At 37.9% G+C, this 22,125-nt stretch overlaps 2 protein-coding genes across 2 annotated transcripts in view; both read right to left on the bottom strand.

The window, feature by feature from the left end:
* Nucleotides 1-5,160, bottom strand: part of qsox1 (quiescin Q6 sulfhydryl oxidase 1) — a 30,055-nt gene extending 24,895 nt beyond the window's left edge. The window contains exons 1-4 of the mRNA XM_051903412.1: nucleotides 4,813-5,160; nucleotides 3,614-3,714; nucleotides 2,098-2,146; nucleotides 298-400 (exon numbers count right to left, since the gene is read on the bottom strand). Of these exons, the coding sequence (XP_051759372.1) occupies nucleotides 298-400; nucleotides 2,098-2,146; nucleotides 3,614-3,714; nucleotides 4,813-5,101 (542 nt within the window). The 5' untranslated portion in view covers nucleotides 5,102-5,160. The remainder of the gene's footprint in view (nucleotides 1-297; nucleotides 401-2,097; nucleotides 2,147-3,613; nucleotides 3,715-4,812) is intronic.
* Nucleotides 5,161-7,287: 2,127 nt separating this feature from the next.
* cep350 (centrosomal protein 350) overlaps nucleotides 7,288-22,125 on the bottom strand; it is a 42,472-nt gene continuing 27,634 nt past the window's right edge. The window contains 12 exon segments of the mRNA XM_051902566.1: nucleotides 7,288-9,354; nucleotides 9,491-9,613; nucleotides 9,932-10,078; nucleotides 10,189-10,656; nucleotides 10,983-12,961; nucleotides 13,078-13,160; nucleotides 13,264-13,400; nucleotides 13,573-13,733; nucleotides 14,378-14,537; nucleotides 15,129-15,319; nucleotides 16,339-16,574; nucleotides 19,912-20,034. Of these exon segments, the coding sequence (XP_051758526.1) occupies nucleotides 9,193-9,354; nucleotides 9,491-9,613; nucleotides 9,932-10,078; nucleotides 10,189-10,656; nucleotides 10,983-12,961; nucleotides 13,078-13,160; nucleotides 13,264-13,400; nucleotides 13,573-13,733; nucleotides 14,378-14,537; nucleotides 15,129-15,319; nucleotides 16,339-16,574; nucleotides 19,912-20,034 (3,970 nt within the window). The 3' untranslated portion in view covers nucleotides 7,288-9,192.

Here is a 22,125-nt window from a genome sequence, read left to right as displayed (position 1 = left end):
GATTTGACAGATGATACCAAAATAGAGAAATAAGAATGATGCAAATCAAGCTTATGGTGTGTCCTTTTCCTTCCCTATCAGTAACTTTTTTGCACAGTAGTGTTGACTAAAAAGCTCACAAAACCAACATGCTCGCTGACCCTAACAAGCAATGCTTTTTACATCACAGAACTGTTAAATCAACAAAGAGAGGATAAAAAGTGACATCCAAGTCTAAATTTTTAAGATTCAAAGTGCAAATAAAAATGAAGATATGCTTTAAAATTGGAGTAGAAAAGTAAGACATTGTGTTCTAACCTAGCTGTCTCTAAAGGTGGACAAGCTGGTGGCCAAGCCTCGTTGTGCATCTCCAAATTACTGATAATGTAGTGCCGAAGGCCTCTCACATCCCTCGGGAATCCTACATGGACATTCAAAACATGCTCATACATCAGGGGTGTCCAACCAGTGTTGCCAACTGCTTTCAATTGAAAGTAGCTAAAACTGGTAGCCAAGTGTCACTAGATGACATCATAATGGCAAATTCATTGATCTATATAAATATGAATAGAGATCAGTGGGCAAAATAAGAATCTAGATAAGGTTTGTCCAAGAAGTTGCTAAATTTGTCCCTAAACTTTTGAAAAAAAAGTCTCAAAAGGGGCGGGGAAGTCACTAAATCTAGTGACAAAATCCCTAAATTGGCAACACTGGTTCCAGCCCTGCTCCTGGAGGGCTACTGTCCTGCAGATTTCAGTTCCAACCCTGCTCCAACACCTGTCTGTAATTATCAAGCAGCGCTGAACACCATGATTAGCTGGTTTAGGTGTGTTTGATTCGGGTTGGAGCTAAAATCTGCAGGGCGGTAGCCCTCCAGGACTAGGGTTGGACACCCCTGTCATACATAGACAAAAGTAAAGTCATCATGCACAACAAAGATCTTGACTGAGACATTGGATTGGATATTTAAAGGGATAGCTCACCCAAGAATGACAGTATAACAACATAAATTTATGGCTGTTTCACATACTTATCTGTCATGAATATTCAAAAGACTTAGAATATATATATTTGTAAATGTTCTGTCATGCTTTATTTTCAGTCAGTCAAATACTGGCGCTTAATTTTTAATGTGACATATCACAAGAACTTCTGTGGCTTTTTCTTTTGCTCTCGCAGTGTGGAAAAGACAACAGTTGCTGCGGTCTTGCAATCAACCAATTTAATGAACAATATACTGCGAGATATTCAGCTTGCCTCAACTACATGTGGAATTTCTAGTTCCTCTTCCCACATTTCTCCTGGTCTATTTTGGCTGGAACAGTTTAAAACTCCCTTTTCTTCTCTTGTAATCCCTATTAACCTCCTGAGCTGTGGGAATGTTTCTTACAGAAGGAAGAATGTCATAAGGGTTTGGAACAGGGGTGCCCAACCCTGTTCCTTGAGATCTACCTACCAGCAAAGTTTAGCCAGAGATTGTATATTATAGGGAGATGAGAGGGTCTGTATCTCTTACCATTGGAGAAAGCGTAACGGCTAACTTAATCACGTGCGGCACCTCTCAGCCAATCGTGTAATGGCAGTGACATCAGTCGCAACATTCCCTAGTCTGCCTTCTCTTAAAAAAAATACATTTTTATCAAGCTAAAATCTACATATAGTTCCTAACAAAAGTATTGTTTAGTGTAAAACATGCTGAAGATTAGCAAACAGGCTGTCGATTAATTAAATGATTAGCATAGCATAGTGAAGCCTCTCATCCATTGACATCCATTCAAAAAACAGCCTCTGGTTTCCTTTCCTGCGTACTGCCAGAGGCGGAGCGTTAGCATTAGCCGTTACGCTTTTTTGGCTAAAGGTTGCAGGCTTGCCTTCCAGTGGCTTTGGTTTAGCTCCAACCCTGATTAAACACATCTGAATCAGCTAATTAAGCTCTTCAGGAGCACCTGATAATTACAGACAGGTGTGTTGAGCAGGGCTGGAGCTGAACTCTGCAGGAAGGTAGATCTCCTGGAACAGGGTTTGGAACAACATGAGCATCAGTAACTGAGAGAAATGTTTTAATTTTGAAGTGACCTAAATAAAGAATAAAGAAAATACATAAAGAAAGATTTTTACCTCTGAGCTCCTGCCCCCTGGACTCACTGCTTGAATAAGCAGGGAAGAACTGAGAAAGACAGAAGGAGATCAGTAACTTTGCTACTTGAGACCTTCACATCGGTTGCCCGCAGAGCCCCAATGACAGCTTTAGTCAACACCTCTTCCTTTTACTCCCCCTTAAAATTCATCAAAGCCGTGGAAGAATTTTACCCTGTCCCTTCATAAGAATGACCACTTTATTTTAAGTCAAGAACACAAAACTACACTAACAAAATCCAGATACAAAATGACCTAAATAGTAGAGGAACATCTATTGAGGAGTTTCAGGATGTTTTCCTGAAGGAAACTGATGACAGATAATAATTTAAGGAATGGCAACAGTTAAATGTTTACATGGAGAACGGACAAAGAGCTGACAGTTTCTGTTACATCAGTCCATCCCTCTGGCTTCAAAATAGCCCAAACCAGTGCATGACTGAACAAAGAACAGTTATTCACGAATAAAATGGATTCATCTGTGTGGAAAAACCTCACAAGTCGAACTATTGCAATCTGCAATGGGCCTCATTCATGAAACACAAGCAGAATGAATTTCTGTGTAAATCATTTGTTGTGGCAGCAACAATTTATGTTAAGAATGGTTTTATGAACAATTTACACACAGTTTCTTAATAAATGCAGTCTACCATTTTTGACCATTTCCATTTATTGTCATTTTGAGTATACACACATTTACATAGTTAACGCTGACATTTGTGTCCCTGGACCACAACACCAGTCACAAGTCACACAGGTATATTTGTAACAATAGCCAACAATACATAGTATGGGTCAAAATGATCGATTTTTCTTTTATGCCAAAAATCATTAGGTTAAGTAAAGATCATGTTCCATAAAGATATTTTGTACATTTCCTACCATAAATTTATCAAAAAATGTATTTTTGTGAGTGGATATGCATTGCTAAGGACTTCATTTAGACAACTTTAAAGGCGATTTTCTCAATATTTTGATTTTTCCTCAGATTCCAGATTTTCAAATAGTTGTATCTCGGCCAAATATTGTCCTATCCTAACAAACCATACATCAATGGAAAGCTTATTTATTCAGCTTCAGATGATGTACAGTTTCAAAAGATTTACCCTTATGACTAGTTTTGTGGTCCAGGGTCACATTTTATAAAAATTTGCATAAGGTTACACAGAAGAGAAAATTGTGTTGCTCAGATGTTGCTTGCATTTTCAGAGTTTGGAATATATATCATTAAATATCAACTTTGTCTCGAATGTTTCAAATATCAACTTTGTCTCAAATGTTTCAATTATGGTTGTATAAAATCAGCATTGCATTAAATTGCGTACAGCCATTTTTTGAGGTTGGCATGTTTTTTTTTTTTAATGTTTTTTACAAAGAAGTCTCTTATGCTCAACACTGTATGTGTGTTATTGTTTCCTACAGGAAAACAAATGGTGAACTGTAATTATAAACAACTACAACCGCAACAGTAATTGCATGGTGTCTAACTGCACTTTACCTTCAGTGAGGGATATCCTGTGATGCCGAAATTGGTGCACACTTTTCTGTTGCTTTCATCAGCACAATCAATAGCGGCCAGTTCCACAGCAGGCCTCCATTCTACAAAAGCAACACAACACAAACAATGCTGAGTTTATGAAACTGAATCAATGCACAGAATGGGGTTGATAACATTTTTGCAAATCAATTTCAGTTGCATGTCGTAAGGTTTCAAAAAGGAAAGTCTGGCAAGACAAGGCTGTGTTATCACAACATATGCTCCAATAACCTTTCAAAAAAGGGGACTTCCCAGGTATCAAAAGAGTCTGCCGACAAGTGTTTTTGTAGAACAAAGATACTTTCTGTCAGCCTAGATTAGAATCTCTAAAACCTCAAATCTAGGGCAACAGAAGAGGAAAAAAATATATGTACATTTCAATGTGGTGGTGTGTCAAAATCTAAATCAACTGCCTACATTTAGTATGGATCAAAATGAACAGACTCTGAATGCACAAATGATGTCCATAAATGCTGGCCAGGTATATAGCTCATTAGGCATGCTCACTTGGTAGACAGCTGACTAGGTCACATGATTATGATACACACTTAGTCACTATTTAGGCTCACTATGTTGATAGCTCACTTGGCATGCAGCTTAAGTTTTGAGACTTGTGTATATGCCATTGCACAAAGTAGTCAGCTCACTAGGTCGTTTATATCACCTAGTTAGCGGTCTGTGTCAAATTGAGAAAGCTAGACTAGTTTACCAGCTTAGTGGAACATGGTCATCACTAAGGTTATTATTACAAGTTTGGTGCAGATTGAAGGTTGTTAAAAACAGTTTGCACAGACAGCAGGATAAACCTCTCACAAAAAACATCACAATCTTAACCATAGCTTCGGCCAAAATTACACAAAGTGATTGTCACTAATGTAAAACCAGAATAAATGTATTTAAAATAACCTTTAAACCCTGTAGAAGATTACCGCCATTGTGTTTATTTATATTTGACAACAGTTGTGGCTAATAATACCAATTATAATGCCACGCCACAGTTTTATTGTAGTAACAAAAACAGTAACTATGGTATTTCAGAGGAAACAGGTTACCATGGTAAATTATATTGTAACGAAAGTCCACTGTTGAGGCTGCAGGACACGAACAGCTGTTACTGTGGTACCGTATCTTCGTGATGTGGAAATATAGCGCATACTAACCTTTAATATCTCTGGCGAGGGTTTTCCAGATGGGTGAGAAGGCGACACAGTGTCCGCACCAGGTCGCGTAAAACTCCACGAGAAGAGCCGCGGAGGAGTTAAAAAGCACCGAGTCCACATTCTCCGGTGATAAAATAATGACTTGATCCGACGCTGTGTACAGCCCAGCTTCGGTGATTAAAGGACTAAGACTTATAAAAGAAATAAAAGCACATAAAAAAGAGTTCAATGGATTTAGTTTGTATTTTGTCTTGTAACAAGACGTGGCACCGCAGCTCCACCGCGCCATCTTCCCTTATTTCAACTCAGACTAAACTAACACTATTAGAAAGTGATAGAAAGTTTACTGCGTCTGGTCACACGTTCAACTCCCTCCCACTTAACTCTACTCAACTCTCTCTCTCTCTCTTTGAACTCTAGTTCATAGCTAAACAAACCATATGAGTGTTTTTTTAAACTTTGGGCACTTTTATGTAATAGTCGGTTGATTTTTATTGAAACTATTAGATTTAAACTTTTCCCCCATTTTGTTATTAGGTCGCATTAAAGCTGTCTTGGAAACTTTTTTTAACCATGCCAAGATGTTTTGTTTTTTATTTATTTATTTATTTTTTACGTTTAATTTTAATGATTTTCTCTTGTCCCAGACCCACCTATAAATCATTCTCATAGTTATTAAAAAGAATTCCATTAATGTGTACACAAATTAATATCTTCCCTCAGTTGTGGTGTTATTGACATCGCGCCCAAAATCTTCCAACGTGTTTTCAAATATTCTGAACAATGAAACGTGAAGATAAAAAAAAAAAGAAAATGAAGTAGGCCAATTTTTATTATTTACAGACTGAACACGGAGGAGGCATATTGTATGTTTCCTTATTTCCTCACTGGTAGAACAAAGAAGAGCCACACTATAATTTTTTTTTCTCATTCCATCCATCAATATCCTTTTTATCACAAACATTAAGAACATCCCAAAAATAATTTAGACTTTGTAAGCCAGAATTTGTTTGGTCATCCCTGAATGTCTAGGTATTGACACCTTGATCCATTCGTCCAGAATCACCCTTTGCTCAAATATTGACATACTCTGGTCCAAAGTTTCTGACTAGGCACATTCCACCCAGGCAAACTTTGATTCAGTGTTGATACTTGGGGACCTTGGTTCGCTTTTAGAGGATGAAACTCACATTTTACATAAGGCACATATATCACAAATACAGTACACTTTGCGGTCCTGTTAGCATTAGAGACACAAATCTTATGTTTTTTTGTTGTTGTGAGAACTATTGAATGTGTTGAACTAGTATCTGACACAAAATTATGCATCAGATGTCTATTTACTGCCTTAAGATGCTGATTTTGGCCTGTCCCACCTCAGAGGTATGGACTGTATCCAACAAATAAAATCATACAATATCAAAATTTGAGATATTGGCCTGGTTTCACAAACAGGGTTTAGATTAAGCCAGGATTAGGCCTTAATTCAATTAGGTTTTATAAACATGCCTTAGATCAGTGGTTCCCAACCTTTTTTACGCCAAGGCCCCCCTCCTCTGCGAATCAATTATACTGCCCCCCCCCCCCCCCCCCCCCTTTTTTTTTTTTTAAATTCACAAAAACATTTGTATTTTAGTGTTATTAGCCAACTTTTCAACCCCATGTTATTATTTTTAAAGAAGAAATTCAAAATAGATTTAAACCTTCAGTGTTCTGTTTTGCAAACGTTCTTTACAACTTAAAAGTATTTCCTAAACAAATAAGCACGTCAACCTGCCATACCAAACAAGACCACAGGGACATCCCAAAGGACTGAATTTAAATACTATGCGGATCAGTGAGTCGAGAGCGCAAATGTGCGGTTTGTTTGCGCATAATAACAGACTCGCGCATGCCTGTCACTGAATCACTGAATCGAAACAAAAGATTCGAAGCAGTGTTTTGAAATCGGTCATCACTAGATCTTGTTGAGAAGTCGTTATTTTGTTTTTTTGGCGCACAAAAAGTATTCTCGTCGCTTTATAATATTAAGGTTGAACCACTGTACTCACATGAACTGTTTTGAATATCTTTCTGGATCTTGAGAAGTTAGCATTGTTGTCTACGTATGCAGGCCTCACTGAGCCATCAGATTTCATCAAAAATATCTTAATTTGTGTTCTGAAGATGAACGAAGGTCTTACGGGTGTAGAACGACATGAGGGTGAGTAATAAATGACATTATTTTCATTTTTGGGTGAAGTAACCCTTTAAGCGTTGTCTGTGAAACCGGGGAGTTTTGTTAAACTGATATTCAATTCAATCTATATAAAAATATTTTTAAATTATTAACCAAATTTAAAGGTCAAAAACATTATATAATGTGTCATTGTGCTTCAGTTTTTATCTATAAAATGTTCCTTTTGATTTTGTTTTGTTGATTAAACAAACAAACACAAACACTTTTCACAAAAAAAAAAGATCTCACAGCAAATGTTATGACTGAGAAATGAGATCATCTTTATTTACAATTTCCAAAGGATCAGTTCAGTTAACAAATATATCTATAATATGTACATGGAAGCAAAAGGAACCATGTCCATTTTCACAGCAATCTTCCATGAGTCCACTCACAGGAGATAGGCATCGACTCTATTTACATGGGTAAAACAATTTACAAGTCTTCAAGTGCACCTCTGTCACTCACAGTACATCATTATAAATATACATACACTTACGGGATGAAAAACATTTCTATGACCTACCAATTTAAAAGTAGAAACTGATTATCAAACCATTTGTGCCACACAAATCCTAATTTCCCCCAAGGCAGAGAATTACCCACCCATAGTTAAAAGTTTAAACTTATTAGCCAAAAAGACTATTAATAGTAGCCTATTCTCAGAACGAGGTAGAGATCTCCGTTACCTATAATTAGACGTGCTATTGTATGAGCGACTGATGCTGGGTATCAGAGACTCTGTTGCTGCATAGATGAAGTTTAACCCACTGACACGGCACAATACTCAAGATCTAACCTCACAATAATGCTGCAGGTCACTATAGGACAGACTGGCTCAGAAGATACAGAGGCAAGGAAGGGCTGGTTACAGCTAATTAAACATCTCAGACACTATGATCATAGTATGTTTCTGATGAAACCAGGATTGTAATGGACTTACAAACAAATATGTACATCACAGTATTTGTAGATAACAGAGTTTGGTTATAAAAACAAGATGGACGTGCTGAGCCCTTGAGCAATTCCTCTGAAAGGTACACAACGAGTAAAACGCCTCCTTTAAAAGTAAACAAATGTGTCCTTGTGCCGGCGATAGTGTAACATTACCATTCATCTTTCCTTAAAAAGGCAAAAATGTACTTTAAAAAGGTTCTGATGATGAATACACACACAAAGTAAGGCAGAAATGTACATTATACACTATTAGAGGTTTGTCCAGCTAAGAGGAAATAAGGCCAAAGGCCAAAGGGACCGTTACAACAAGTCAAAGGAAGGCTGGGAAAAGTCGCTCATGCATGAGCAAACATAACAATGGAGGCACTTAAAATGAATGGGATAAAAGGCAAATGTTAAGGCTAGAACCCAGCATGTCAGTGTTTAGCACAGTTAATGTATTTCAAATTCAATCTTTTGGCATCCAGTAACCATAGCATGTGTTGCCAATACAACATTGCTTGTAGGAGCAAAACAAAACCATTACTAGAACAGTTTTCCTGTTGCTTTCAAAAAGCATACAATTTACATATTTTTGCATTCAACATTATCTTGCATCAAATCCCTTTACACTGTATTGCCATTTCAACATTCAAATTGTACTCATTGTGCTTAGTTCTGCAATTAATCATGTCAATGGTAAAATAATCTCTTTTCTTTACATACTTTCCAACGTTACTTTCAAATTCAAATGTTACTTTTTTAAAAATAAATTAATAGGATTAAAAGAAAAAAAGTATTTGTAATTATACAATCTAATTAGAAATAAAAACCAAGTCTTTAAGTCCTCAGGTCTGTCTTGATTTGATCTGACCCATTTGTATATTAATAATAAGACTTGAGAATGGCAGAGCCAGTTTTAGCAGCAATGATGAACAGACACAGTATGGGGAATTTGGACCCGAACAGCTGCTACAATTAACACCGGAACACCAAGAGCGGAGTTCATCAGACTTCCCGGATGAGAATGTGAATATCTCCACGACAAGTCAGACCTCTGATAAGGTGTTATGGCCTTGAATCCTGAATCCACTATAGTTCTTGTTGTGGACTGCACAAGCAGACTGAAAGGGAATTCCTCTCTGAATGTCCTTTTATGCCAAAGCCTGGATTTTGTGTTTAATAGAAGGTACCTAAAACATTTCTCTGTACAGACGAGAGCATCATCAAAGAGTTCTTTTGGACTTCTTCTCTTGGATTTGGGTCAGAACATCAGCCGTGTCTTTTAGCAAGGCATCAAAAATCCCATCAGCTAGCTGCATCTTTACAAAAAGTTCATCCTCATCATAGTTCACCCACTGGGATTCCTCCTCATGCAACTCCTGGACCTAGAAGTGGAAGAGTGATTATGAATAAACTATCCATAGTTAAGTTTAAGTGGCAACATTAAAATATATTTACTCTATGTAAGTGTTTTCCAGTTTGAGACACTAACATTCTGAATGTGTAGTTAAAAACACTTACTAGAATGTGGTCAACTCTGTCTCTCTTTTTCCGTCCAAATTTGATCATTTTCTGCCAGTCTGTTTTCTGGTTCTGCTCTTTCTTTAGACCACACAACTTTAATACCTCAATGGTGACAAATTCCTGAAATAAAAAAAAAAGAATAAAAAACTTCAACATACTTATACATATACATATTAAAACAAATAAATAAATAAAATAATATACAATTATGTAAGTAGGGTAACACTTTATTTTACATATAGTTACTAAAGTAGTAACTATAAATTATGCATAAATACAGGCAACTAACCCTAAAGCAAACCCTATAGTAAGTACATATTGTAAATTCATATTACTCAGTACTTAAATGTATAATTACACTGTAACAAGGACACCTTAAATTAAAGTGTAACCGCAAGTAGTGTTGACAACTATAAGCAGTATTGACATCTTGCATACCTGGACTGTTGTGATGTCATTGGGGCATTTCACTCGATGGAAGTAGGTGGAATTAAGGCGACGTGGCTTCATCCATTGTGGTAGATCAACTTTCGGATCTTCTGCATAGATGTCCTGAATGACCTCCCATGATAAATCAAAGACGGCCTGTAAATAAATACAATGGCAAACATTTTTACAAATTTTCCCAGAAATGTTCACAAAAACAACCTTCCAAGGTTAAACAAACACCTAAATGTCAGCAACTCAAGCCCTACCAGTCTGTAGCTTCGTTGACATTGAGCCTCCAGGTCACTGGCTTTGGCGTCTCCTTCCAGGAAACTATTAGAGGGTTGAGGTTTGGGTACTGCAGTCAGACTTGGTCGACCATGACCCAGTTTGCAGATTTTCCAGATCTCCTGAGTAGCAGCGATGACCAGTTTCTCCACCTCCTGGACAGTGTGAGGAACAACCATGGCAGGCTCCACTGGTTGCTTCATCTGAACAGGAAGTTCAGGCCTGGGTGGTGTTTTGACCTGTTCACCCAAACTCAGGGAGCCAGAAATCCCATCTTGCTGCTGTTGACGTTTTTGCTTTTGCTGCTGTTTCCGTGAACTGAGACCAAAGTCCTCATCGAACCAGTCCTGCTCATCACCAAGGACATCGAAGAGCTCACGGCTCAGCTCCAGCTCTGCCAGACGTTTAGCTAGCTCTTCCTGTCCACTTGTACCCAGGACAGGGCTCTCCTGTTGAAGAGGCATAGTTAACATTCATCAAGATCACTTTTTTACAACTTCCATCAAGAGAAGATCTGATTTAACTTTACATGCTCTATTTGAACTTTGCAACACACTGCAGGCCTACAAAGAAGGTTCCAAGGTAACATCAGTCACTGGATATCTGTCAGTTCAGCTGAAAATGTCAACTTAAGCATTACACATCAGCAATGTTATCAGTTTGTTGAGTAAATCATTCACTTATTTTCAATAACTTTAAAGACTGGGTTTTTTAACTGGTTTCTCATTTCAGAGAGTTCTATAGGATCTTGAGATTAATCAAAATAGTCACTTACAGGTCTGTTGCAATGCTCTGGAGATGAAAGTTCCTCCTGATCATCATCAAAGAAGGTGCGGAAACTGTCTGTCTTTGTTTTGGATGCAGACCTGCTTTGAGACTTGAAGTTGTTGCTTCTAAGTCCATCATCTTCATTGATGAAGTCTCTTTTCAACTGATTAGCAGCTGATAACTTCCCCTCTTTGTCCTTCTTGATCTTCTGAAATTGCTTCACCGCATCACTTAAGAAGTTTTCCACAAGTTTATCTGCGAGGGTAGTCAAAGCTCTTTTGTTATTCAAGTCTTCTCCATTATCTAGACTGGCCTCCTCGATTGAGATGTCAGTGGATTTCTGAAGACCATCAACTCTGGATTTCTCACCCTCAACCAAAAGGTCCAAAATGACTGCTGTTGGTTCCTCTTCCTGCTTTTGGTTTTTGGATGTCCCTTTATCCAAATTATTGAGCAATGGAACGACTTCAACAGATGCGTCCTCGAATTTGAGAATGATGTCCCTGTCTCCGCCGTTAGGCACTGTGTGCGGACCTTTGTCACAGTCCTTAATGATATTGCAGTCAATATCATTAAAATCCAGGTTATGCTGAGATTTAATAAAGGTGCTTTGCCCAATGGAAAGCTGTTTGATGTTGAGTTCCATTGGCTTTTCATGCTCATCCAAGGGCTCTCTGGTCTCAGGATGCAAATCTAGGTCAGATTTTTCTCCTTTCATTTTGTTTAGCAGATTTCTGTGCTCTAACTGCTTCTCTGAGCTTTTGTTTTTTTTGTTTGGCTGGTCATCACATGAAGAATCTTCATCTTCTGTGTCTGCACTGGCCTCAAACTTCTCTGGCAGACGAGAGATCTTGTCCGGTGGGGCAAATATACCATGTTTTTCCCTACACTCAAAGTACACCACCCCATCATACGTTCCATTGTTACTTCCCTCAGGGTTGTCCAGTTCAACCCCGGCCCAGAATCCATTGGCAAATTTAGTTTGTCCCTTGAATCTCAGTGTCCCTGGTTGTACATTACTCAACAGAACTCGGTCTCCAATGCAGAAGCTTGGCAATTCGTCCTTTATTGGCAAGATTGGCATTTGGGGCTGTGGTGAAGTTGGACATTTTGAAGGGCTGGTGATGTCTTCTTTATCAAGGCTATTCAGGTCTGCATGACTTTCAGTTTGGAAGCTGCCATTAGTACTTCCTGATCTGACACTTAATTCTTCTTCAATTTCATCTTCACTACTGTATATTGGAGACTTATGAGATTTTTCTTTAGGCTCTGGGGCAGAAGGTGATGAAGGCTTTGATTCATGGTTATCCTCCTTGAATGACGACCCAAAGGAAGACTCAAAGTCATCGTTATAATCACCTGGGGGTGACTGTGAATCTTTCATCTTTGGTGAATCCTCCCTCCTGGACAACATGAAGTCAGGGGTATAAGAACGATCTATGACTTGAGGAGTCTTTTCAGCTGAAGGGTAGTCTATATCTTTTGATTTCACCACAGGAGATACGTTTGAGTCAGCAAAACTCATACTCTCTCCAGCAGCTGCAGAATCTCGAAATGCTGGCTTGTCATCAGCATCCTTCGCAGACAATCTTTCCTCTTCAAATTTGGAGCTCGCATCCTTTAGAGATGGCATCTGAAGTCCAAGATCCAGTTTAAGCAGAGGGTGAGAGGGCTGGTCAGATTGGTCATTCTCAGAAACCTCTGTCTTTGCATATTCCAGTTCCTCCATAATACCAGACTTGTGGCTAGAGACCAAGCTCTCATCTCCCGAAAGGAGGTCATTGGCCTCTGGCCTGGTAGAATGCTCTTTGATTGAGAGGGCATCTTCTGACTGGTGGCTTGGATACTCTGGACTATGCAAGCTCCTCAAAACGTCCATATGTTCTGGACTTCCCATAATTGGGGTTGGAGTGACTGTAGGAAGATCTTCATCTGAGGAAATGTCATCATGTTCATACTTATGAAGTCCTGATGGTACAACATCATCTGCAAGCAAAACCAGACACCATGCACAATTATAACATTATGTATATTTTTATTTTATTTTGAAGCAATATCCTCAATTTCAGCACTTATGTGATTTAGTGTAAAAGGCATTGCACCTTTATCTACTGATGCCTCCGTGGGAACAGCCTCTGATTTCTCAGATTCTGTGACAATCTTCCAGTTCTTGCTAGTCTCTGGCCTGTAAGAGTAAACATGTATCAATTGTTAAAAAAAAAAAAAAAAAAAAAAAAAACTGAGAATGAAGAGTGAATTAAAAAGGACTGGTAAATGTCAAGGCTGACCTCTGAAGAGGAGGGGGTTTTATCCGAGGCTTTTCAGTGGCTGACGTGGGAGTTTTAATCTGGGGTTTGGTAGCTGGAGTGCTGTCAGGCTCTTTACTCAACTCAGCCTGGGTCTTCTGAATAAAGTCATTATATGACTGGGGAACCATAGGAAGAGACAGTCACAAACATTAACATACAGCAAAATAAGAAAGTTACAGTATAGCCAATTTAAATAATATTGCAAAACTGCAAAAAAGTGATTTATTTAAAAGAAACAGCATAATGTTCCACAGAAATAAGTGAATATAGAAGGAGCTGGTCGCTAACCTCCAACTGTTTCAGCAGACTCGCCTCCTGAGCTTTCAGTCGCTCTTTTTGCCTCTTTTTTTGCTCTTTCTTTAGCTGGTACACCACTGATTTGCGCTTGCGGAGCTCGTCCTTGAGGGCACGAATGCGACTCTCAATATCACTCTGATCAGATGTGGTCTCTAAGGTAGGATATTTTAAAAAGTTATATTATTACATAATATTACACATTAAAATATTACACAACCTTAGCTGAGTATGAATATGAAACTAAATCATTGTCAAATCATTGTCTTCACCAAAAAAAATTGCCTCATGTGGTAATAAATATTTTATAGTCTCTATAAAGATTAGAAGTGACTAAATAAAACATTTAGATGGACAATGTTTGAATATAGAGGATATCACACAGATAATCAGTATAAGGCAGGTAGACTCATCTGTGCTTCTGTAACATGACTAAGCGGTTTGAGCCAGAGAAGTGCAGACACAGAGCTAAACATCAAGCATTATATTTTGCTGGCACAGTGTTCCTCTTCCTGTGTTCACGTCTCCAATTTAGTAAAGATGTAAAGGATAAACTGGGGCTAGTTCAATTAAACCTAAAACATACCGAGCCTAAAAAAACTATGATTGAAACTAAATAAAGCAAGGAAAAAAAAAGAACAAATATTACTAGTAAATAAGAAGAGGTAGAGGTAGTCAAATGCTACATGAAACTGTGTATTCAAGAAGTTGTAATCTACAAGGAAAACAGGCCTAGACTGAGTCGATAGAGCAAATCCTGATTATTTTCGAAGTCTGCTGGGGGAAGCAAGGATCTTACCGGATGGAGTGGCCGAATGAGGGTCACTGGTGAGGGCCTCACTGGTCTTGGAGTTGGAGTGCACCTGCATCTTGCTGCTTCCGCTGGTGCCAGTGATAGTGCCAGGTCGGCTACTGTCTGAATGATGAAGAGAGCTGAGGCTGGCTTTCCCTGGAGGAGACTGCAACACACATACACACACAGGATAAGGAATCCAAGGTCAGGACATGTAAATCACACTCACCAAAGAGAGCTATAATCAACCCTGTGTAATGTCACAAAACATTAAAAACAGCTTGGACTTGTAAGATGCAAACAACTTTGCAAATCCCAATGCCCATATTCAATAACTGCTCTAATAAATATTACCTATAAACATTAGATGCAGCATATTCCATCTTTGACTTCCTGCCCTAATGTTTCAATACAATTCAAGTGACAGCCACACTACTGAGCTGCTCTAAAGCACATACACAGATGTTTGCATAGTAAAAATGGACAAAAAAATTCCTAAACAGAGATGTGCAATGCTCATATCAAATGATAGGAAGCATTTAGTTGCAGTTATTGTCCTTAAGGGTGCAGATAATTACATATTAGGTTTAAGGGAGCATTTACTTTCTCACAGGAATGATATGGGTGTAATCTAACTGAGGGAACAAAATAAATATTAAATTACAGCATTTAATATTCACTCAGGTAACAGTTGTGCACTATAAATAGACAATGTCACAAACATAGGGGGCAAATACTGTGCAGGTTCCGTTTTCACCTGTTTGCTGCCTGTGGCGTTAAACTCAGGTGAATAGAGGGTATCAGGGGCTGGGCTGCTGCCCGGCTGAGGAGAGTGGAGCTCAGAGACAGGCCTGTCTGAGGAAGGGCTTGCCAGCTGCTCTGGAACAGACAAATCAGTGTGCACACTGGACACAGACAGCGCCGGGGAGTCATCTTCACTGACTACTTCTGTGAAAACATGGATGAAGATAAACAAGATGTAACAGGTCAATTCATGATCTTTGCTTTGATGCTCTTACACACCAACCTTAAAAAAAGTGAACAGAGTAAACACAACACAGTGTAGAAAACCTTTCCAGGGGCTAAAGGAGCACATTAATAAATCAATAATCCACAAGAGGTTGTGCTGTACAGTGATTTTACTCCAATTACAGGATGCCGTTAGGCACAAGGTGAAGCAAAGTTCCTAAAACCCCCTGATACTAAAACTGTAACAAAACTTCTTGTGACTCTTCATAAAACAGAAAAAAGGAAAGTTAATGAAAACTATTTTTTTTTAATACTAAATCACAGTATAAATTGTAGAAAATAATATGGCATAACTTAACCAGTTGCCAAGCAAATTTCCACACTACCATTCAAAAGTTTGGAGTCGGTAAGATTTTTACATGTTTTGAAAGAAGTCATTATGCTCACCAAAGCTGCATTTATTTGATCAAAAATACACTAAAATCAGTAATTTTGTCAAATAATATAACTTTAAAATAGCTGTTTTCCATTTTAATATATTTAAAAATGAAATTTATTCCTGTGATGGCAATTTTCAGCGTCCATTACTCCAGTCTTCAGTGTCACATGATTCTACAGAAATCATCCTAATATGCTGATTTGCTGCTCAAGAAACATTTCTTATTATTATCAATGTTAAAATCAGTTGTGCTGCTTAATATTTTTATGTAAACCATGGCTTTTTTTTTTCTTCAGGATTCTTTGATGAATAGAAAGTTCAAAAGAACAGGATTTATTTTAAATGGAAATCTTTTAACATCATAAATGTCTTTACTATCACTTTTGATCAATTTAATATGTCCTTGCTGAATAAAGGTATTCATTTCTTTCAAAACAAATCTTACTGACCTAAAACTTTTTGAATGGTAGTGCATTCGGAGTACAACTCATCTGCAGTCACTGATATAAATATATTTTCCAATATCACTTCCTTCACTATGTCTTTTCACACTCTTCACCTTGTCCTGTGGGACTCTCTTGTCCACCGCTGGTTTTACTGTGTTCGCTTTCCCGGCTGCGCTGCTGCAGTGGTGTTCTGGTTCGTGGCTGCTGCTGTTTTTCCCAGGCCGCCAGAGCTTGCTTCTCCATGCGGCGCACTTCTGCCTCCTCTGCATCCAACCGCTGCCTCCACTCGAGAAGTTCCTCTGCATGTCTGCGCCTCTGCATTAACTGCTGCTCCCTTTTAGTGAGAAATCTACAGGACAGAGAGTAAGAGAGACAAAAGAGAGACAGAAAAGGCAGAAGAAGGGAGAACAAGATTGTGTAAAGCAAAGTGACACGATTTGAAGACACACCACCACAAAAGCAGGCAAAGCAGACATCCAAATAATGGCACTCACCCACCTTCCTCAAACATCAGATTAGTCTCTTTTCCAAAATATGTGCAAACAAACAAACCCAGATACACACACATTCACTCTCCAAAACATGCTTCCCAAAACAGGCATGCCTCCGATTGGAGACCTGCATTCATTTTAATGGGGAAAATAGCCTTACTGTGCCTTTAATATCCTTATCAGGGTAAAACTCATGCATCTGGTACAGCTCATATGTGAAACACACAGAGACAACCACCTGACAAACACACAGGTTCCACCCAGGGTTGGACAAAGTGTTACACTTTTGTCTCTGTAAGTGCAATCCTGCAGAGGAATTATTTTTGATAGTATATTTAATAGGGGTGTGACGAGATCTCGTGACACAAAATCTTGCAAGATTAAATTGTGAAGAGATTTCTCGTCGAGGTGAAAAGCTGTCTTGCGATATTGCCATAACGAAGTGTGAGGGTGAAAATATTGTAGAATATGCTACCACTACGTTAATATTACACCTCCACTGTCGTTTTGCTTTTTATAGAAATAAAAACCATTTAAATCAGTTGGATAATGTTTGCTTCATCCCATCCAGCTCATCAAACACGAGCTGCAGAGTCGTACGTAATGCAGCAGGAATCAGAGTTCACTGATCACGTGACGAGAGCAAGTGACGAGATGACTGATAAGACCATGGCGGAGGATTCGCTGTGCAACAGAGTCTTAGCGTCTGATAAATGTCTGATCTGGTAGAATGCGCGTGTAGCACTGGAGCTCCCTATTCACAGAGTATGCATGATTGCAAAAGTAAAAGGCACATTCACACGCGATTACAATACCCTACTTTTTGAAAGCGGCTTCCTGATGCATGCAAATATCTCCCAATATAAAAGTTAAGTTAAGCTGGGCTGTGTAGTTGTAACTACCTCTTGGCTCTGTATCATGCTTGAAGAAAACTTTGGTCTCTATTTGCACTTTGAATATTGAGAGAGTACTTTGATTATGGTTGTGCTTACTGTTTGCACTTAATAAGACTAAGAAAAAACTGTGCTATTCATTTGTATGTATACTGTTTTTATTTCTATGACCAATTTATGTAAAGGAGTTCAGTTAGGAGGTCAAAAGTTGTAGAAGCTCATAATTCATGTAAAGTTCTGAAGAGACTCATATGAAATCATACAGGAGAGAAGGCAGCCAGTTGAGTTTGTGGCAAAACCTTTTACAGTGCTTCAGTATTGTCTATTATTGCATATAATAATTCATACTCAGAAAGTAGAACTGAAATGACATTCATTATAAGATGATTAGTTAAAACATTTCAAATGCATCTACAGACTATTTTTCTAGTCATGTATTTCATCGAGGATTTCTTTAAAATACTGTGTAAAAATCTCATCCTCGTGAACCCAATCTCGTGTCTCGTCTAGTCACACCCCTGATATTTAATTTACAGAGAGCCAAAACGTGTGTAAAATTTTTGAATTGAGCGTGAATCACAACTGAATTCTCGCTATTTCAGTTTTGCACTATTCCCTCTCTCGCATAGCGAATGTTCAAATGCTTTGTCAAAACTGATTTGACATGCGCTAACAACGCACATTAAACTGAATAATTAGCGTTTCACATGCTATACTGAATATTATAGTATATTTATCATTTTTAGCAAGCTGCACAAAGTAAAACTTGTGCTTCACTAAAGGCAGGTCATTTTTTCAGGGAGAAGAAAAAAAAGTCCTCCATGCATCATGACTTTGGTCTGGGAGATCAAACCCGCCTGCCTTTTTCATTGAGGTTTAAGATAATTAAAAACATGTTAGAGAAAAACAGATGGCTTTATCTAAAAGCAATCGTCTTGCCTCGTGAATACAACGGCCATCTTCATCTAACCATAAATTCTATTATGTTGCCTCAGTCATATATACTCATTAGCTCATCGCGGGCTACACTTATTTAATCAGGGGCTGGAGTTAAGATTTACTGTGGCCATTGGGCAGATGAAGAAGTCCTAAACTAGCATTATTCAGAAGCATACAATATATCAGTCTGCCCGGCCTGTCTGAAAAGAGATATTCCTTCTGGTCTCCACTCACCACGATACCAAGTTCAAGAACTGATTTAACAGAGTCGGTTTTTCTGTGCAGTGCATAGGTGAAGCTCACGAAAGTTGTCTAGGTTGTATTACACCACAAAATCAGAAAAAAAAAAAAAAAAAAAGTATAAATGCAAAATGATAATGAAGCCTATTTTTAGGATAATCAACATTATTTGCATTGTGATTTTCATGACAATTAGGCTAATAAATTCACCCCCCCATTATTTCTGTAAAGCATGTAAAAAATTTAAAATGTAAAAAGTTATTTATACAAGTATCTGCATTTAATCTATGAGCATTTCAATAAAAAAAAAAAAAAAAAAATTACATTAAAATCTAACAACAATCAAAACTATATAAATGAAACACGACAATATAAAAAAAAAGTAAACCATCTTGATGCATTATGGCAATGTGGTAGCCAGTGTTCTTAACGGTCATGAAAATGTTGCAAAAAACGTTACTGTCATAAAACAGGCTTCATGTATGCAAAATATATTTTATTGTTTTCCATTTGAATCCGAGGTGAAATTTGGACATTTTCGTGAGATTCACCATATATAAATTATATATAATTATATATAATTATATAAATTATTATATAATTATATTTATATATTAATACAAGACAGACTAGCAACAAGGCAAAGACTGGATTTGACAGGATCACACCACAGAGACAAAAACAAAGGACCCAGAAATCATTTAACCCACCATGATTTAAACAAGTCTGATCTTTGGCTTTGGGATTGACGGTAATCAATTTCAAGAGATTTGCCTGTATCTGATAAACAAATAAAGACTCAAAAACCAATCATGAAGGATTTTGGTAAAACATTGAATCATTAGAAACAAAAAATAATCTTCCCCGGTCAGATAAATAACTATGATTAATATTAAATTTGCTTTAGCCAAAGAATCAGCTTATTTCACCATGGTGTAGCTGGTTCATTTTCATCCATCCATTCATAACTGCATTCCTTTTTTCCGCTTTTATCCCCACCAAACTTCCCCCACCCACCCAGTTGTGGCAGTGGATGAACAAAAGCATGCTCCATGGGAAATAGGTGCTGAGAGGGGAGGAGGGAGGGGGCGAGAAGAGAGAGGAGGATTGTGGGTAACTGTACCTGACCAACTGGCTGTAGATAAAAAGCTGGAATTTGGGGTGAAGTTTTGGGAGACAGACAGACAGAGAGGCCCAGTGATGAGCAGTAAAGACAGAGAAGAAATAATGGACAGGAGAACAGTGTCTAAAAACAAAGGAAGAAAGAGAGGAGAGGACAGTCAAATATCAAGAAGCGCAGAGTTGGAGAGAATGAAACCATAAAAGAGAAGAGAGACAGACATAAGAAACACACAGATATGGAGAGAGAGAGAGAGAGAGAGAGAGATTGAGTGTAAACATGTGTATCCTTATTTTCCTCTTACTAATGTGCAACAAACAAACCAACCTGTTAGTGACTGTCAGCATTTAACTACATGCTGCAAATCCTTAAACCTCTACTGTGAGTGTCATGCATAAAAATAAGTCAAACTTTCAAAAATGATCAAAGACGCTACGCTTTAAAAAAACATTTACGATCAAGATGAAAGGTCTTGGTAATTACAAGCTTTCCTGGAAAAGCAGCCCGGGAAAAAGTATTTGCTCCAAACAGCAGTCTGGAAATCTCACAAATTGTCTAGTTCATATTTCAATTTTTCAGATTGGCACAATTAAAGGATTAGTTCACTTCAGAATTAAAATTTCCTGATAACTTACTCACCCCCATGTCATCCAAGATGTGTATGTCTTTCTTTCTTCAGTTGAAAAGAAATTAAGGTTTTTGAGGAAAACATTCCAGGATTTTTCTCCATATAGTTGACTTTAACGGTTACCAACGGGTTGAAGGTCCAAATTGCAGTTTAAATGCAGCTTAAAAGGGCTCTACACGATCCCAGCTGAGGAATAAGGCTCTTGTCTAACGAAACGATCGGTCACTTTCTAAAAAATAAAATAAAAATGTATATACTTTTTAACCACAAATGATCGTCTTGCACTAGCTCTGTGATGCGACGCGCATTACGTAATCACGTTGGAAAGGTCTTGCGTGATGTAGACTGATGTACCATGGTACATTTTCTCCTCTAACTTCAAAATAATCCAACATTGCTGTGCTGTGCTGTCTTTGCACGTTCGCATTGTAAACACTTGCTCTGTACTTCTGCCTTCGTCATGCGTGACCTTTCCAACGTGATTACGTAATGTGTGGCGCATAGCAGAGCAGTGCAAGACGAGCATTTGTGGTTAAAAAGTATATAATTTTTATTTATTTATTAAGAAAATGACAGATCGTTTCGCTGGATAATACCCTTATTCCTTGTCTGGGATCATGCAGAGCCTTTTGAAGCTGCATTGAAACTGCAATTTGGACCTTCAACCTGTTGGTAGCCACTGAAGTCCACTATATGGAGAAAAATCCTGGAATGTTTTCCTCAAAAACCTTAATTTCTTTTCGACTGAAGAAAGACAGACATAAACATCTTGGATGACATGGGGGTGAGTAAATTATCAGGAAATTTTAATTCTGAAGTGAACTAATCCTTATATAATGCTTATAATGCTTGTGTGTGTTTAATTTAACATATTTATTACTAAAATAATAATATTTGAACTGCTTTGAATTTGATTATGTTTAATATTTACAAGTATTTATGGTGATATAGAGAAAATGTGGACGGATATATAGTATTTAAATGCAATTTACAATTTAAATTTATTTACAAGTACAATTGTGAGGTATACTTGTAAATATACATAACTGTAGTATGAATTAATTTTTGCTGACCATATAAAAGTGTTTATATGGATGAGCACTGAATAATTACAGCTGGAAGTTATACAAAAGAGATCATCATGCTATTAGTCAGAGCGAGAAAAAGTTAGAAGAAGCGTGTGAACGGTGCTACAATCGCAGCACAGCAAGTGATTAGTTGAATCAGACAAGCGTGAAATCCCCTTCTCTCTGTGTACCAATTTTATTCGCAGGAGAAAAATATTTGTGTCAGTACTATGAAGTTTTTAAACAATGGGACGACCCTCATCAGTTGCCAATATATAAAATGGTAAACAAGAACCTGTTGTCAAAGCTTGAGTGGCTGAATATGGGAGAATGAGATCACGTACAATGGACAAAGCATTTAGAGAACATGTGGAGCTTTTTAAATGCATTAGTGAAACCTCATAACCAGCTGACTGTTTCAGAAATCTGGCTGCCATGAATGTACTTCCTGTTTACTAGTGGCATAAGGAAGCTGCTCTCTATTTTAGAAGTGAAAGATTCCTCCATTAATTAAGGGAGAGG

The sequence above is a fragment of the Ctenopharyngodon idella genome, chromosome 8 (assembly GCF_019924925.1).
Source record: "Ctenopharyngodon idella isolate HZGC_01 chromosome 8, HZGC01, whole genome shotgun sequence".
Classification (NCBI taxonomy): Eukaryota; Metazoa; Chordata; class Actinopteri; order Cypriniformes; family Xenocyprididae; genus Ctenopharyngodon; species Ctenopharyngodon idella.
This window is presented reverse-complemented; position numbering and strand designations above follow the sequence as displayed.